Consider the following 18931-nt stretch of genomic DNA (forward strand, 5'->3'; position numbering starts at 1 on the left):
CCAGATATCAACAGGTCAAATTTCCTTTCAAATTTCCTTTTTCTTTCTCCGAAGAACAATTCCCCTTCTGCTTCTTGTAAATGTGGCTCGTATTTGCATATTTTCCTGCCCCTACTTAACTGCCCAAAAAGTGTAACTGCTGTGCAATTCCTCATAATGAGCAGTCTGCACTTCTCTCATGCTGAGCAGACACCTCGTAAACAGGGCAAACCTTTACATTATTACTTTGAATCATTTTCTGAGGTTTCCCAAGGGTCCAGCCCTAGGACCATGACAGCAGTTAATTACAGAAATTTGACTTCTCATAACCTCTGGCAATTAAAACCAGTAATTGCTTGGAAAGCACATAAAAAACCCCTATCATTGCTCCACATTCAATGATCGAGGGAAAACAAAACAAAACAAAACAAAAAACCCCAAACAAAGAAAACAAGACAACAACAAAAAAGCACACACAAAAAAACCCACACACCAATCAAAAAAAAAAAAAATCAAGAAACAAAGAAAAAAAATCCAAAAAACCCCCAAAGCCCACAACATGCCATCAGGGACAGAAGAAACCCCAGAGAGAAGAAAAATAGCCTGTCCAAACAGACAGGGCTGTGTAGGGAGGTTAAGTATCAGGCAATACAAAAACAGAATTCTGAAGGCAAGTTCCAGTTCAAAGAGACAGGCTGCCTTGTTATCTTGAGATGCCTTCTCAAGGGGATTTATTGCAAGTCTGAAAACTGCAAATGAGTTACAGAAAAGAACAGGCAGAATGATAATCACAGCCACCACCCAAGAGTACAATACATGCTACAGCACTCTGTTATTGACAACCTGCAGTTTCTCCCTCTAACTTTAAATGCAGCTGATTTGGGACCATTATTTATACGGGTGAGGAACTACATCATAATAGGAAATCTATACCTCCAAAGCTGGTGTATCATTCTCCTGCTTGTGTGAAAGATGTCAAAAGTGAAAAAAACCCCAAAGTGGATGGGTACCAAAATCCCCAAGTTTGGCTCACTGACTGTGGCAATGTTCACAAAGGCATACAGTGAAGCAGAGAGCGTGTTGAAGTCTGCCTGCCTTTGGAGACAAAAACTGATGTTGCTAAGCATTAATGGCTTTCTAAACCCAAACCAACCAGTTTGCCAGCAATTATCTCTTGCTAGGAGACAAAGGTATTTTGGGGACTAACAATGCAGAACCATCTCAGGTGACCTCCAGCTTGTGGGGAGACAACGTAAGTATACAACACATTTTTGGAAGGAGTAGTTCCAAGACCCTGCTACATTTAATTATTCTTCTGTGCTGATCCTTTCATTGCATTTCCACTCCAGACAACCTTAGTGACCACAAAGACATGAAGCAGAGAAGCTTGCAGCTCCCTGAGGATAGAGCTTGTTGCTTGAAAGCCTCAACGCACTTTGAGTAAAAGCATTTAGTGGAGAATAACTCTGGCAGGCAAAAGACTACGTTTAACAAGAACAGGTTAATTTGAGGAAGTTAATTGCTAAGGAGTGCAGAAGAGCAGAAAAGGGAAAGGGGATCAGCCTGCGTGACCTAGAAGTACCTGAGAGCTGCTAGATGAGAGAAATAGCTGGGATGCAAAGAATGTTGGAGAACAGATTTACAGGGCCCATATCCTATAAAAGGGGGTTCATCTAAGATTATGAGGCACTATGAATGTGGCAACACTTGCATACCCAAGTGTCATAGACACAGCACAGAGCAGCTCATAAACCTTGAAAAATGCAGTACAGCAGCCTGCCTTTGGAAACTATGGTGCTTAAATCATCACTTATGTGAAAGAGATTGAAGGATGGAGGCACATCCATCCATCCATCCATCCATCCATCCATCCCCACTACTTTAAATTGAGAAAAGGAGCTGGATTCTTAGACCTTTCATCTAGCATTGCCTGAACCAAGTGTAGTGATAACAAGTTTCATTGCTTGGGGCCACTTACACCCAGACAATGCCCTTCTGAGAAGAAGTTGCAAATTGAATATGGTGCAAAGTTTTGCTCTTCCCCTTTAGAAAGGCCTTCCCGTTATCCAGCCAGCAAAACAACCAGCTGTTTAATGACCTAAGAAGCAGACCAGGGCACTTTGCTCCCCCCTTAGAAAGTAAGCTGAGGGGAAGAGCAATTTAACACGGTTCTTAAGACTTGCACCTTTGAGTCCTCAGTCAGAACAATCAAACTCAAGATTATTAAAGTGAAGTTTCTCCGTCCCAGAGGAGTATCCTGGAGGCAGTCTTGACTGCCAGCAACACAGTGAGGAACTTCTCACCCATCACCTTTCCATTTTCCAGCTCCCTGTGTATTCAGCCTCGCCGTAGGCAGGGAGAGCGCAGAAAGAACCTCCTTGGTCTCCTGGCTGGCTTTGTTTTAGGTTCAGTGTGTTCGTACACATTGCTACAAACTAGAAGACGGAATGGGAGCCAGAAGCAGTTTCATCTCCATGTTCTCCAAAGACACAATGTTAGCCAAAAGGCATTTATCAAAGCACAGTGCAGGAGTGAGGCACAAGCTGAAAAGAGAGCTGATTATGTACAATTTGTCAAAGCTTCATGGGACTGTAGTTCACTCTTTTTGCAAAATAAAATGTTTGCCATTTTCGTGATATATTTAAATATAGCTGTAATTTTAGACATTATTAGATGTTAAGTTATATTTGTGGTTTATGTTATCAAGATGGATAAGACTGTAGTTCCTCTTGCTTTACGTCTACCATTCCACATTTAGAGACAGTAGTACAAGGTCAGTGGTTCTCAGAACTGCCAATATACTGAATATAAGGAGCAGCACAAAGGAAACTATTTCCAGTAATAAAAAGAGTATTTTTTCTCCTCTGTAATATGAAGTATCAAAGTAGAATTTTGTTAGTGCTGTACTTCCCAACAATGATAGAGAATGGTTCAGAAAATAAAGTTTTATCTGAGTTAACCAGGAAAAAAAATCTCTATGACTTCTATCACCATTAAATAGACGTATTTTAATCTTGAAAAAAATAATTAACAAGTTTCTCCAAGCAAATTCTAATACACCAGTAGAGTCAGAGAAATGCCTTGGTTTCCACATGTGTCTTTCAATAACTCTCATCGCATGAGCCAGTGCTGGCTGGTGTTAGCCTCAGCAATATCATTTTAACAAGCTAATTATGCCCACAGCTATCCAAATCTGAACTCTGCTCATTCAGAGCAGCCAGCAGTACCAAGAGAGCACCAGCAGCATGGAAGTAAAGAAGGAAAGCACATGGTACTGCCTCTTACCACAGTATAGATCTGAGGTTTGCGTCTTTTGGCGAGGTCAATTATATTGACTCCGTTGTAATAAAGGTTCTCAATGCATCCATGGAAATTTTTCCTCTGAAAGGTTCCTGGCTTCCCTGGGACAGGAATCCCTCCGAAACTGAGCTTTTGGAAAGAATAGAATAGCATTATTTGTAATATTATATATATGTATATATATGTAGATATTATATTACGTTATATTATCATCCAAAAGCAAGAGAGCAGAGACCCACTCCATACATCCACTTGGGATATTATTTAAGAGCCAATTCCCACCAACAATGTCACTGGGAGCATGAGGCAGGGCCTGGCCACCTCTCAGGGTAAATTACAGTCCCCATTGCATTCCTGCTTCTGGAGAAACACATCTGGCACAGACAGCTCGCTGCTTTGGGAGCAGCTCTTAAGCGCCTTGGCACACCAACCCGGTGCCACCAGCTCCCCTTCCAGGAACACCAATACACAAGGAAACACTCCCACTGTGTCCAGCCCACAGCCCCATTGGCCCAGAGGGTGACACCTGGCTGCAGCCTGCAGTGCTCAGGAACCTCTGAGCAATGGGGGAATCAACTCTCCCTGCTCCCAGAGCTCTGGGTTTGCCTGGGAACTGTGGTCACTCCTTTCCGCCAGGCACTTGTCTGAGCAGTTCTGGTTTCAGCCAGGGGAGGGTAGTATCACATACCTAAAATACCCCATTTGCACCTTGCAATTTCACTGTGCTTTGGTCTTTACAACAGTCGCATGTGGCATTTGGGACTAGGTTTTGTAAGGGAGAAGTTCTGCAGGCTACACATGTGCATGGAACTTCTGCTGTGCTGCTGTCTAAGTACTGGCAGACATTAACACTGTGCAGGTTACAACTCCTCACTCAACTGAAGGGCTGAAAGCTCCAGGAGGACAAAGAGCATAACAAAATAAGCTTCCAAAATACAGCATAATTGTTCAGATTCTGAAGAAAAGAAAGAGACAGAGAAAAAAAAAAAAGAAAAAAAAAAGAAAAACAAACCCCACAACCCCAAAAAATTCTGATAATCCTACCTTCATTTTCCAAATGTCACAGCTCATCTGTAAGTAACTTTACTGCTTTCTGGCAAAGCCTTACTGGTGGTACCACTGAAGTTTTACTCATATTTCCCATCACTGCCAGCAACACCATGAGTTATATAAGGCAGATGGGGATCCTGCAGCCACCACGTTTGATCAGGAGCTGTGCTGCAATCCTGCTGCATCCACTGCAGCAAAAGCATGCACTGCTGTGTGGCACTGCTTGCATGCTGATGGCTGCTGGAACCTGGTCAGCCTTATTCCCCTGTCACAGCTCCCAAAGCCTTACCTCAGTTCATTATTACAAAAATAAAGAGCAATTTGGGGGTTATTGTTCCTCCCCCTCCACCTAACAAGCTGGGATACATACGCAAATGAAGCCTCCCTGGGTAACCTTGAAAATACATTTGAAAACAAGTTCTTAATGAACTTGCACCTCAGTTGTTTTAATTGATCACTTCAGAGAAATAAAGAGTGAACAGACTGCTCCTTTACGTCACTTGCAGGTTTGTTATTGGCGTGAGGGCTTATCTGGTAGCAATGTTTTTTTTCCAGTGAGAATCATTAGTTCTTTCTAAAATACCAGACTTTCCTTCTTTCATGTTCTATTCTTCAAGTCTCCTGCTTACGGACTCTGTACTGGGGTTTCAAAACCAGAAGAAAAATCAATATCAATTACACTAATGCATTATTAAGAAAACAGTTTGCTTTCTGATTGGTAATAATTTTAATTACAAAAGCAATGATTTTATTACCCTCAGTAAGGCCTTTAATCCCTAAAGTGTGCTGAGATAAACTTTCAGTAGACTGCATTGCTGCAATGTTTGACTGAAAGATTGTCACAGTGCAAATGGAGGAAAAACACACTGTGAAAGACTGAGCTCAAGGGACGAGGTTGGAGTGCCACAGAGGTTTGTGGTGATGCTGATTAACAACACCTGAAGATCTTTTCTACCATGTTCCCTATTTTGGAACATCTGGAAAAATATTCTGCAAATTAAATTGGAGCCTGAGTTTCCCTTGATCAGCACCAAGCAGGAAGCAATAAATGTTATTATTATGAAATTAGAAAAGCTGATGACTCAAGTATTTGGCTTTTCTCAACTCCATCTTAAAAGCAGTTACAGTTTTGGCCCCTGATAGTTCAGTCTAAAGCTGTTGCACAATCCCACTCCTCCAAGTGCTGTCCCTACTAAATGTGCTCTTGATTTGGTACAGCAGTGCCAGGGGACAGGTACTACTCTCTCCACCCTGCTTTGTGAAATGCAAAGAAAGGAATTCCATCTGGAAGATGAGAGGAGAAGAGAGCAGGCACCTGCCACTGCTGAGCCGTCTGCTTTTTTCCCTTGAGTGTGTTGGAGAATGATCCTTTCCAGAGAAATGAATTCCAAGTGCGAAGGGTAAACTTGTGGTCTCTGAAGCAGTGAACCGTGCCAGCTCAACACATCCAGACAGGGTGATGGCTCTGTGCAAGCATGACCCTGAGCCTTGTGGGCAAGAAAGGCTTGGCAGACAAGCACAAGGGGCTAAAAATGAACATGGGTGATTTGCACGCAGGTGTGCGTTGATGGGGGAACAGATAAGGAACTTCCTTGCATACAAATATGGTAATATATAGGGGGTTTTAAGGTGTTTTTTTAACAACTATCATCCATAAGCACTGAACTGCTGGAGTGATATAAACTGCACTCTGCCACACCTTGGCCTCATCACAGGGGAGCACATCAGCCTTGGGGTTTATGGGCAGGCAGGATATTTCCTTGCTAAGCTGCTCTGGCTCCCTAGATAAGGATGTTCTGCAACATCCCCAGATATGAAGGGGCCTGGGTCAGAACTGGTGGTTGTGAGAGTCATAGAATCATAAAAATACTAAGACTGAAAAAACTCTGAAGATCGAGTCCAACCCAGCACCATGTGTTCATATCCCCAAGTATCACTTCCTTATACCTTTGGATACTTTCAGGGATGATGATTCCACCATTTCCCTATGCAGCCTATTTCTATGTGGGAGCACCCTTTCAGTAACGAAGATTTTCCTAGTATGCAATCTAAACCTCCTCTACCACAACTTGAGGCCATTTCCTCTTATCCTGTCATTTGCTACCTGGGAGAAGAGACCAACCCCCACCTTGGTACAACTTCCTTGCATTCTGGAGGTCTTCCATTCCTAGTGGGAAGACAATGATTTTCACCTGCTCATCTCTATGTGGAGAGCTGTAATTAGAGCAAGTGGTGGCTGGATAGAGGGACAGCTCAGAGCTGGAATCCCCACAGTCATGCTCAATTCAGTGCAGGGACGGTGCACAATCATGCCATTAAATCATATTGCAGATGATGACACAGCTGCTCCCTGAACAGTTGACCAGAACCCAGGTTATGACTTTTCATTTATTCAAAGTCTGCCATACTTTGAAGTGCAAGCATAATGCAATGTATATTTGCACAGAGACTGGCCACCTTCTGATGCTGGCATATATGGAGCTACACTGACATGTTTATGCTGGTAAAGTATGAGAGGAGCTCTCTGGAAAGGAAATATTAAGTAAAGATCTTTGCTGGAAAGAAACAGCTCATAGGGTGGTTGCTTTACATCAATTCCTTTTATAGCAATTCATACCTCAACTCCCAGGTTACAACCTAAAGAGCTTCACACACCTCATAATCAATATCCAAGTGATCCGAGTCGCCCTTTGTTCGGAAGTGCTGGGTATGCTTGTCCACTGTGAAGTTCACTTGCTTGTTGAAGCGTTCTATGAGAACTGAGTGCCAGTGCTGGTCATCCAAGAGGCTGCCCAAGGTGACAGACGTGTGGCTGTTACTGAAGTGCAGGTTGGAGTCTCCTGAAGTGGCACAGACAGGCAGAAGACACCAGAGTTACCTCCAGACTCTTAACTGGAGCATGGGGACTTGAGGAAAGCACAGAGCAGAGCTCCAGGATGCAAGCAAGAGCTCTTGGAAACAGATGCTTTTCAAAGACTGCCTTAGATTCCTTGGGTCTCCTATTCACATATACGTGTGTATAGCCCCCCCTCCCATATTTTTCCCCTGTGAAACCCTTTTGAGGAACCAGGAGGTGTTACTGATGCTGCACCCACACATTGCAGCAGGCAGGGCATTACTACTTTGTCTTTACCCTTGGTTCTGCCAGGCCTTTTTGGTCCTGGTGGCTTAAGAGCTTCCTTCAGGCAGCAGCAAAATCTTCTGCCTAGTCACATTAGCAGACCACTCCTGACACTTCACTGTCAGCTCTGTGCATTCTGCATTTTAACAAGAAAATTCTATCTGTCCATTTTCACAGGAAAAAAAAAAGCACAAGTCAGTGAAGCAAAAAAGGGTTCTGTTCAGCTCATAAAAATTCCTAAACCTGGCCTAGATCTCCAAAAGTATAGATCACAAATCATAGAAATATTTAGGCCCTAACCCGGTAATTTCAAGCACTCTTCCGTTTTCCAGCTGGCTACACGTCTGAACACTTCAGAGCCTCTCACTGAAAGGGAGTGTGTATCCATCCACAGAATGGAGAGAACACATGCTTCAAAACTGCCAGGCAAGGTACAAGCAGATTCAAGAGAAGACATCAAAACCCTTGCCCATGACATATGGATGCACAAAGAGGACCTGAAATGGCTAAGATTTTGTACACTTGGGGCTACAGCTGTAGAAAAAACCCAACTCATCTCAGAATACACATTCACAACAGTATCTCCTCTGGAAGAAGTTACATAATATAAGTAACTGTACAATATTCTTATCCGAACATGAAAGGTTTGTAGGAGGACAATTCAGTGGGGTAGATTCCCCCATTCACAGCTTCGGGTTGAAGTTTTTTGGTCTAAGTAACATCCAAATCCCAAATCAGAAAAATGATGTATTATCATTTCCAATCTTTGCTGAAAAAGAAGGAAAGAAAGAAAGCACAACTTGGAGACTAAACAATTAATGAGCTTATGTAAAAATGAAGCCCAACAGCTGTGGAAAATAGTTACTGATTTTTAAAACAAACATAATTAAGCACTAGGGGAAAAATGCCCAACTTAAACCCCTCAGTATGAGAAACATGAGTCAGCAGAGACTGCTGAGGCCAGCACCATAGGACACCCACAGATAAAAGCAGTGAAGTTTTTGAAATAAGGCTGGGAGAAGGGGTATGATCACTCCTACTGCAGGAATTCCTATCATTATCAAAGTGCTTCAGTGTATCCATCAGGGAAAAAACCAAGCATCCTTCTACAGAAAGAAATTAAGCCAGCCTTTCCTCTGATGCTCTGATCCAACATGATCGTACAGTGATGGCCTTACAGATATTCAAGAAGGAGTAGTCACAGTTTTCAAGAAAGAAATGTATAGCAGTGTGCACAATGTTTTGACCAGAATGTTATCATTGAAATTCTGTATTCTCAGCTCAGCTCTGAATCACTGAGTGAATGGAAAAAAAATTAGGCACAAACCAAAAATAAACCTTTTCTGCAGTCCAAAGACCACTTCCTGAGAATGCTGTTCTTAAAAATAATACAAAAATCCCCCACACATATGCAAAAAAAAAGAAGGCACGTGAAGAATCAGAACTTGAGCAGTTCTGCCTTGCTCAGCACTAGTTAGAGGAGCCAATGTTTCTTCTTGGCTCAGTTACCATGTCCTGCATGACAGCAGAACACAGCATGTTCTGTTGATATCAGCTAGAGTTTCCAGATACTGTCTAATGTAAATTATAGATTCATACACAAACCAATAATCCTAATTACCCTTACCCAGGTTGAGGTGCAAGGAGAGCTTCCCTTTCTGCAGTTCCAAGGTTATGTAGTCTCCACGCTGTCCTTCCCCATGGAATAAGACTCCATCCCCCTGCATGCTCTTGAACTTCAAGGAAACGACATCTTTGAATGTGCTCATAAGCTTCTGATTGAACCTGTAGAGAAGTGAACTTCTGCCATCGAAGTCTGCAACATCTGACTCTGGAAGAAAAAAAATGGCAAAATGACAAGGAGGGGCAGCATCAGGAGAGGGACTGTATTTTTTTCAGGATCTTTTCAAATATAATTTGCAGTCAGGTATTGTCCTGAGTGCACACCCACAGGATGCAGAGGTCATTTGGGCAACCACATTTCATCCATTTCCAATCCTCTCCCACTGCTGGGGAAAGGGAACATGAGGATAAAACCAGAACTCTCCTGCACTTGCCTTCCTCTTACAACACTTCTCTCTCACTCAACTTTTGAGAACAGAACAGGTGCCTTCCATCATATTCAGATCTCCAGAACATCCCTTGCCACATTCGCTGTTCATCTCAAATGCATTCAGGATGTTATTCATTACTTTGAACACTTCAGTACTCACTCCACTTTTGTAGCTTCACAAGTGTCTGTTGAGCTGTTCCTGCATGTCAGCCATGCCTGCATCCACCTCTGCATTCAAATAAGGATCCCCTCAGCCTCCGAGGGCTGGCTGCTTGCTTGTGATGAGCATTTATCCAGCCATGTTTCTGCATGCAAATTGACTAGGCTGGCAGGTATAGTCAAATATCAATTCAAAAAGCTTTTGAAGCGATTTCATGGGAACTGGGCATCTAAACTGATTATACACTTTTGAAAATCCTATTAGAAACATATTTTCCCCTTCAGCCAGCCTCTAAAAACCCAATCATTCTGGTAGGAAACAAGCTTTCTGTTCCTCAATTGCAATTAATATTTTCTTTGGCAGCAGCAGCCTGCAGTACTTTCTTTGCTTTATAAAGTGGCCTTTTAAGCAAAACGTATTTTTAAACAAGTTTTTAAATGTATATATAAGGAGAATACTTCAGGTAGCTTTAAATACTTTTGACTAATATGTTGTATACAAACATCTGGCTGACATACAATAATTCAATTCCAATTTCTATCCAACTGAAATTTCACACAATTTATGTATAAAACATCAATTTTGTCAATTGGTATCTCCTGTTAAAAAAAAAAAAAAATATTAATTAAGGACACCAGAAAATGAAGAATCTGAACAGAGGTTTACTGAGCTACATAACTTCTTGGGTACATGCACAAAGACAAGTAACACCTTCCTAGCACTCAAGAAGAAAGAGCAGAGACTATCTTTGTTTGCAAACCACAATTTTAATGATAAACCAAAGCTATCAGTTTTCTATATTCTTCTGAAAAATAACTGAGGCTCATACGATCCAGACCTTCCAGTCAGTAACTGTATTGTGATTCAAGTCAGTAATTTAAGTCACCTAAGCTCCATTGAGAGTTCTCCTATCCTTTTAAGCATTAACACTAGTTTAATCTGCTCCTCCTTAAAAAACCAAAAATAACAGGAGCTATGGGGGGATGGTTTTAACCTTTTCGGGTTTTTTTTTTTAAGTGAAAATTTTAAAGAGGTTTGCAATTAAAAACTATTAAAAGCTCAGAAAATAAAACAGCTGTTAACGATTTATTACCATGGAAACTACCATGAAAACTTCTGCCTGTCCATATGACAGTTTGTACAAAAGTTTGATGGCATGCTGACAAACTTGCAGGGAGCACAGCATTTAAATTTGATGCAAAATTCTGCAGCTCCAAAACCAACTACATTCCAAATCAGAATGCAACGGATTTTTTTGTTTATGAGAATAAAACTACAAAGAAACGCAGTCCTGAGGAAAATTCACTCCTGAATAAACTAAGACCAACTTCTTATCTGTGATGTCAGAATTACAACATGCTGTTTCCCATCATTTGTGGAACAGTTGTTAGTTTAGGAATTATCACAAATACGTAAGCATTACTGCCATCTGTTTTTACTGTTTTTAACTTCTGAATTAGGTGTTAAGAAACAGCTCCTTCAGCATTGCTGACTTGTCTCTATTGACACCTTGACAGCCAGTTTCCATAAAGGGAATTCGATTGGTAGCTTAGTTCTTGTGAATTTCCCCTAACTACATTAAATACTACAATTTGTTTAAAGTAAATCACAAGTGTCTTATAAAAATGGTTTCATTTCAACACAGGCAGGAATTAGGAAATAGCTTATAAAGAATTTACAGTCTTTGATTTCCAGAGCATTTTGCACCTAAAGTTCATTTCCCTCCTAGCTCTCAAAACCAAAGGTACTGAAAGAGCATGGGTGCACTGATTCAATGTTGCTGCAAAAGCGGCCCTTTTTTCATCTTTTTCTTAAGATCCAAGGCTCCAGCCAGTCTAAATTCACACTTCAGTTCTTGTTCTTAACTCTCCACTAAGCCACAGCATAACAGGATTTTTTGAAGAGCTCTACTACTGACATTTACAGAGTATATCACGAAGGAAAACCTGTTTCTGTAAAGTTCTGCTCCACTAATTATCAGTTGCGAGCACACTGGCCAATAAATAGCCCTGAATGAAACGGAAATATGTCAAATTAATGCTAGCACTGCCAGCCAAAAGTCATTAGTGGCAGTTTGCATGACGACAAATCGTTGGTTCCTGTTAAAAACAGCCACTCCAGAAAACCTGCTTAGTGTTTGCTTAGTGTTTATTTAGTCCATGTATGTCCATAACCCTCTTGCAACAAGAGAACAAGGATCCAAAATGTTTCAAGACTCAGAAAATCTGTAGTAATAACAAACTAAAACACAACATGTGATTTCATTCTGCACTGCCTGCTGGTGTTCTTACACTCCCTGAAGACAGACTTTACTCATTCTGGGCTCTTTCCTACACTGTCCTCATCAACAAGGCTGTTGACAGGCTGGCAGAAGCACGAGAGTACAGAGTTTACTCATGCAGCAATCTGCTCCCTGCAGCAGAGAGGATATACAGCCATACTTAAGAAGACAGTCCTCCCTCCTAGGGATTTTGGGAAAAGGGAACACTTACTTAGCAAAGGTATTCTAAAACAGGAATAACTCTAGGAACAGTTGCCATGTGAGACAGGAACTTTCAGTCTTGCGCTTGCACCAATGAACAGAATCTTTAACTCCTGGCAGAAGGGGAGAGGATGACTCCTGGTCTAAACAGCTGTGTCCCCTGACAAGTCATGGCTTACTGGCTTGAATGACCCTAAAGCTGTGCCCACCTCCCTCTCAGACACACAACCCAAGGGATGAATGTGGATGACCACTTCAGAGGTGACTGTTCTGCCATGCAGCCTTGTCCCTAGCACGAATCTCTGCTTCATTTGGGTAAGCGAACATTTGGGTATTTACTTTGTGCATTCGATTACAAACACTACTGGTCAATGACCATCAGATATTAAGCAGTTCTCTGCAATGAGTTCTTTTCTATCTCATAGGAAGATGAAGAAGAGGATGAAGGAAGGTGGGGAGAAAAAAAAAAGACAGAAAAAAGCATCCAGTAAAAATGTCATTTAATAATAAAGCACAGTATCAGATCATATTTCATGAAGCAAAATATGAGAACTCAGAGTCCTGAACTGCAAATGAAGAATTCTGCTCTCAGAAGACACCCTGTCTCACACCGTTATCATTGTTTCTCCTGTGGTATCCCAGTCTGTTAACTGCACATACACCCAATTCTGCTGATGCACTTTGGGCTGTTAACCAGTTATAGAATATGATCAGCATCTTCAATGCAGCCATAAATCTTATCCCATAAAAGCAATTGTGTCAGCAATTTTTTTTTTCTTGTGCTAAGCTAACAAGACTTTTCCCAAATATAAAGATACACTTGTCGCCCCTTGCCACCTCCAGCGTCAAAAGCCATTGGTTTGCCATTTGTCTGAGCTTGTCCTCTGCTGCAGCTCTGCTTATCTGCTACAAATACACTGCTGGAGCCACTGCTGCAAAGGGACGGCAAGAGCTTATACACATTTCTGCATGGAACTTTCCACAGAACTCATCATCAATCCTTTTCTGAACAAGAAACATTAATGTACATTTTCAGATCATCATCTCCTTCCTATTTCAGTACCTATTTTGAGGATACCACGTGAGATCTTTACAGGAATTTCAAATAAATGTAATTCATTTTCATTTAAATACATACTTTCTGAAGAAAGTAAACAATTAGCAGGCTATCTGTGAATTCCATCTCATATGATAGCCTTGGAGTCCTTTATTCATAGGAACTTAGATCTGTATGGGATAGGATCAGGCACACTCATAATCTGAAATAGCTTTACTGTTCAAAACAAGTTTTTATTTTTCCAAAGAAACAATGTCAACCGGTAGCCAAAGAGAGGGTGAAAAAAAAAAGGGAAGAAAGACAAAACGACAGAAGAAGAAAGCTTTTGTTTGACTAGGAGATTTGAGGAATAAACTCATAGCAAATTATTTCTACCAGAAGCAATAAAGAACAGCAAGTGCCATTCAGCGGCACAGTACCACCACAGGCTAAGTTACCCACTTTGGCATCCAATGCACACAGCAGGGTTCCCTGGTGTGTTTTGTTGCTGTGTCCTGGCAGAGTGTCACCTGGCAGGTGACAAGACCTGATGCCTTCCACATGCCCCCTACTGAAGAGTCATCACTGAAAGCTGCACTTGCAAAAGCTAGCACAGGATTGTGTTCCTGGTGCCTCTTGAGCAGAGAATGCTGCATAGGACAGTCATACTCCAAAAATGAGATAACAGAGCCTTCTGCTGCCACAAGACTGGCACATTCACCTAAAAACACAGCAGGGAAGCCATAGGTGGCTCTTACAGATGGATTTGTATCAGCTGATGCTGTTTCTACTCCCAGAATCACATCTCTTTCATATACATATAGACACTTGCAAGAAGATGGTGCATATACAATATACTTGTTCTTTTTCTACTTCAGTTTCCTTCCTGGCTTATTCAACAGCCTGTCTCTAGAAACTCAAGCTTTGTAATTTTTTAAAAAAAATTTTCCAGATTATAAATATATTTCTTGTGCTACAACTGAACATGGTGGATGAGTCTGTGTGCTATCAACTTTATAAAATGCAGTTATGTAGGTGTACACCAGCTCAGGATCTGCAGCAGATACTCTGTCAGTATAACACTAAAGATGACATTTTATAAATGAGTAAACATCTTTTGTACAGTGCTGGTTTGTCTGGGTTAGGAGTAGCCAAGACGGTGAAACTATATAAGCACAACTTGTAGACAGGTATTGCTTGGCATGTGCAATTTGCCAGAGAGAAATGTGAATGGCACATTTATATAAATGGAATGAATATTTCAACACCCTGTAAAAGTTTTATGAATCCCTTTATTTCTTTTCTGGCTCGCTTTAATCTTGTTCCTTAATTCCGCACAAGCACTTTTATTTCCTGTAACTGCAGGGTACAGGAAAAAGATGAAGACATAGATGATAGCACAAGGCAACTCAGCCTGCAAGTGACTCTGAAACCTTCTTTGTGTCATAGAAAATACAACCACAGTCTGACATGAAAGCAGTGCTCATGTAGTACATCACATGGACTAGCACCAGAAAAAGAAAAATCAGCCACAAAAGTTTCAATCTTCCCCAAGTTCAAGTTCTTTTTGTTACACATCTGTTTGGACTATACTCTTAACTGCAGAGGTTTGGGCATCATTAACAGAAGAAAGCTCTTGAAAACAGATTAGCTGGTTGTTTCAGAGTTATGTCACCAAGGGCAGTTGATTTTGAATTTCAAGTTTCAGTTTACATGTTCACTGATACACCTGGAAAAAGTCTCTTGCCCTAAAGGCTGTGCATCCAGACCAGGCTGTTACAGGTCACTGCCCAGTGTCTGTACAGATGGAGGAACAGCACCTAAAAGAAGCTGAACAGATGTGACAGATGTACATAGAAACCGTAAGAATCTTCCTGTGAAACCATGTGAAGCAGTCCCAAGATCCATGTGCAGTGACAAGGCCCCAAAGAGTCCTGTGTCCCTGTTCAGTGGGAACACGTGAATCAAATAGTTTAATAAACATCTCTCTTTCATTTAGCTTAGATAAATTTAAGTAGTCTCCTGAACAGTTTTTATGCTTATTCTGTTACAACCCCTTATCTGTGCTTGGGAGGAACAGATAAGGACCTAAGCTAAACGGGGAGATGTACCAGTATGGTGGTGTCACATGATGGTGACTTGTGCCACACCACGCCAAATTTACTGGTAAAATGCTGTTAATCCCCTGAACTCTCCACAACAAACATCTCTCGTTTCCAGCAGCATCTCAAGTCACAAAAATGAACACAAAGTCACCTGAGAAACAAATATTGGACTTGTATTTCCTCATGAGTGGACTTCTGTTTTCTGCAGTGAGCAGCATCGGTCCTTTTGCCTCACATTCACAGTCTGCCATGGTCATAGGTCATACATCTGCAGCACTACACCAGGATATGTCACCAAAACACCCCAAGCCAGCAGCATTTATAGGCTGCTCCAAAGCCCAAAACACTACAGACTGTACCGTCAAAGACCATCACGTGTTAAGAATGGCCAAAGAAAGCACTCATGTAAAAGCAGCTAAATCAGCAGACAGGTTCTCTGCACTCTGAAGCTATAAAGTCATCAGCCTCATATATAACCACAGCTGCAAAATTCACAGCACTTCACAACTAGGTTACTTGCCTTAAACCCAGAAATTAACTGTTTAGGCAAATATAGACCTATAAAGATCCCAATTAGCTTTGTGGCCTCCAGTGGGCAGGAGGTTTTGCAGTATCTGACTGCCTGGCACTCCCAGAAGCAGCAAATTGCTCTGTGGTGGGCTCAGCTCTGAGGAGGCTTCACCAGCTGAGCGAGATGGGCAGCACATCCCTGAGCAGAAAGGTAGGAAAAACTACTGAAAGTAATGAAAAAAGTAAACAATGGCAATGTATTTCACATTATATTTTAACTCATAAAACTTTTGCTCTTTCCACAGCACTGCCAGCACCAATTAAAAGCTCTTTGACAAAATGTGGGTTAAGATGCAGCCACTTACTGTAAGAGCAGCCGAAGACCTCAACTCTCAGTCCTATCCGCCCACCAACGTTCCACTTGAGAGGGATGAAGCGCAAGAATCGAGCTTTCATGGAGTGCAGCAGCTTGTGGTGAACCACACTGTCAGCATTGCTGTTCCCTGTGAAAACCTGGAAGGACAAAGAGCCTTGCTGAGACATTAAGCAACAAGAGGTGAATGCAGCACTCTGAACAAAGGCTGTGAACTGCCACCACTCTTCACAATTCTCAATCTCAAAAACTACTAAAAATTATTTAAATTGATTGTCAAGTTTTCTTCTAAGTGCTGCATCTCTTATGAAGGGAAACGAGGGAGACAGCAGCACACAGAGCACTTCAGCAGAGTGGGGGGATGTATACACAGAGTTACAAAAGCAGGTTGTAGATGGGGATGATACAGAAGATGCTGCACAATTTCTCCCAACCCAGGCCATTCCTGCGCACAATAATACTCCATCAACCCCTAAAATAGTCAGAGTCCCATCAGCACAGTGAAGGACGGGGCTCGATTTAGCCTTTGGTGCATTTATGGAAGTAGGAAAGGATAGACAAAGGCCACTGAAGTTCTCCAAAGCCTGGGAAGAAGAACAGGACCATGTATTTCTAGATACCCAACAGAAAACTCAAGCAAGAAACAGGAAGAGATAAAAGCCTGAGTCAGTACACAGGAGAATCAGCATTTTGACTGTGTTTGCACTCGAGAGAGTTAAAGCATGCAAACAGTAATAATTTAATTTCTTTTCTTACCTATTTGATTAATTGCCTGCAACAGCAAGCCAAAATTAATGGCCCTAGTCAGAATTGTAACTTAACAAGAGGAAATTCTCTCATGGATGAAGAATGACCGAGGGATTTCAAAGACAAACCTTCAGAAAAACATCAAGGCTGTATTCCTGCCTGAAGCATTTTCAATTCATCTTTACACCCTTATCTGTAATATTGGCCCAGGAATATCACAGGCTTTCTGCAATCTTCACAACATTTGAGTAACTCAGCTAGGATTGAAATTTGAAGCTAAAAGTTTTGTAAAACATGAAAACCAAAGAGAGAACACACAAGCACATAATCTCATAGGAGAGCCATATTTTTAAAAGAGGTCCTGTAAGTATAGTATTTCATCACAAACAATTGTACCAGTTTTAAATGCTTCTGCAGTTAAAAAATTGGCACCATTCGCCTACACGATGCAATTGTGAGCACAAACTGGAATAAGCCCATTAAAGTAGACCTACAATTCATTTCTGTGGTTGAAGGATGTGTTAAAGAGATTAGGGGTTCACTTCTACACAGAATTTTTTCCTCAAATGCAAGCATTCAAATTTTTTTCCAAATGTTATTATGGATGTTGTAAAACCTCAGATTCAGTATATTCTTGTTTTAATCAACTCAGTATTCAACTCATTTCCTATACCTCTAGTTCTGAACTTTTCAAGCACAAGATCTTGTTTTCTACAAGTATAAAGCAACAGTTAACTAACCTCTCACAAATTAAGTTACATTATGTATTTTTTTTTAATGGGGATTCTTGTTGATGTTAATTCAAAGTTAACCAAATACAGAAGTTTACTGCTTTATCCTTCAGATATGTTTTGTGAAGTGGAACAAACAGTACTTCTAGATGTCCTGATCTTACTCATACTGCTTTCCACATAGGAGCCAAGTTCAAATTCCAGCAGAGAGTCTTTCAGAGATTTTTTCCTTATATTTCAAGAGAAAAATCTTGTTCTTCTCAGTAATGAAACTGTTAGTAGAGAGTAAGCCTCACAGTCATAGCTGTGGCAGTCCTCACATTTTTAGTAAGACACTCATGGGTATACAAGATGCATAGATAGAAGTGTAGTTTTCTGTTTGTTTGCTCCAAAGGCTCATGTTCCTGGAGTCCTGTGATTATACAAAAGCCTCACTTTTCATAACATAAAAAAGAAAGAAGAAAAAGAACAGAGGGGCAACAGAAAGTTTCCAGTCTTCCCAAATGTGAAGAAAAGCTTAAAATGCAGTGACTAGAGTGAAAGTAAGGGTGAAAATTAAGAGACAAAAGACAAAGTACAGCTTAACACTATGAAACAAGCTGGGGTGTCCAGCATACTTCAGGGACTGCCTGTGCCATCAAGGAGGTGGTTTTGCCAGAGAAATGATTCACAGCTGTACCACACCCATTGGAAGGTGACCTAGCAGCCTACCCACAGGCCCCTCTGCTACACCTCAAGAAAGAGCCAGAATTATCCACATCCAGGCCCCAGATCCACTCACTCCGAACATGATGGGCAACTGTGTAAAAACATCCTTCCCACACTGAAAGAGCCACATTGGTAAAAATAAACTGTTCTGAAGTCCTATACAGCCCTTACAGCACCTTTTTTCTCAAGCTTCTCTAATAAGCAAAGAGCTAATGACACTTTTGGGGAAAGGAAATCCACAGGCATTGCTGTACCCATTGATCTGTGCCTACGAGATGGTTCCGTGTGCAGCTGGCACATCCCTGCTTGCTGCTGCCAGCGGGGCGTCACTGTGTGTGTGCCTTCAGGGTTGCTTTGATTTTCCTTTCCAACTCCCACTGCTATACAAATCACCTTTTGATGCTTTATGGACCACCTGTCCATTGATTGAATAACACCAATTGCCACAGACGGTCACTTGAAAACTTAGATCCACAGCTGACACAGAAAAAATCCATCCATTAAAGAAGATGAAACTGGGACGCAGTACCAGATTTCACAGCCCTGGAGGTTCAGTCATTGATTAACAGTAAACCT

At 41.4% G+C, this 18931-nt stretch overlaps 1 protein-coding gene across 1 annotated transcript in view; it reads right to left on the reverse strand.

Annotated features, from left to right (window-relative positions):
* The window catches only part of CNTNAP5 (contactin associated protein family member 5), a 284718-nt gene that overhangs the window by 145702 nt on the left and 120085 nt on the right, over positions 1–18931 (reverse strand). The window contains exons 4-7 of the mRNA XM_048308706.1: positions 16162–16309; positions 9078–9281; positions 6985–7169; positions 3265–3408 (exon numbers count right to left, since the gene is read on the reverse strand). Of these exons, the coding sequence (XP_048164663.1) occupies positions 3265–3408; positions 6985–7169; positions 9078–9281; positions 16162–16309 (681 nt within the window). The remainder of the gene's footprint in view (positions 1–3264; positions 3409–6984; positions 7170–9077; positions 9282–16161; positions 16310–18931) is intronic.

This window comes from Corvus hawaiiensis, chromosome 7, assembly GCF_020740725.1.
Source record: "Corvus hawaiiensis isolate bCorHaw1 chromosome 7, bCorHaw1.pri.cur, whole genome shotgun sequence".
Taxonomy (NCBI): domain Eukaryota; kingdom Metazoa; phylum Chordata; class Aves; order Passeriformes; family Corvidae; genus Corvus; species Corvus hawaiiensis.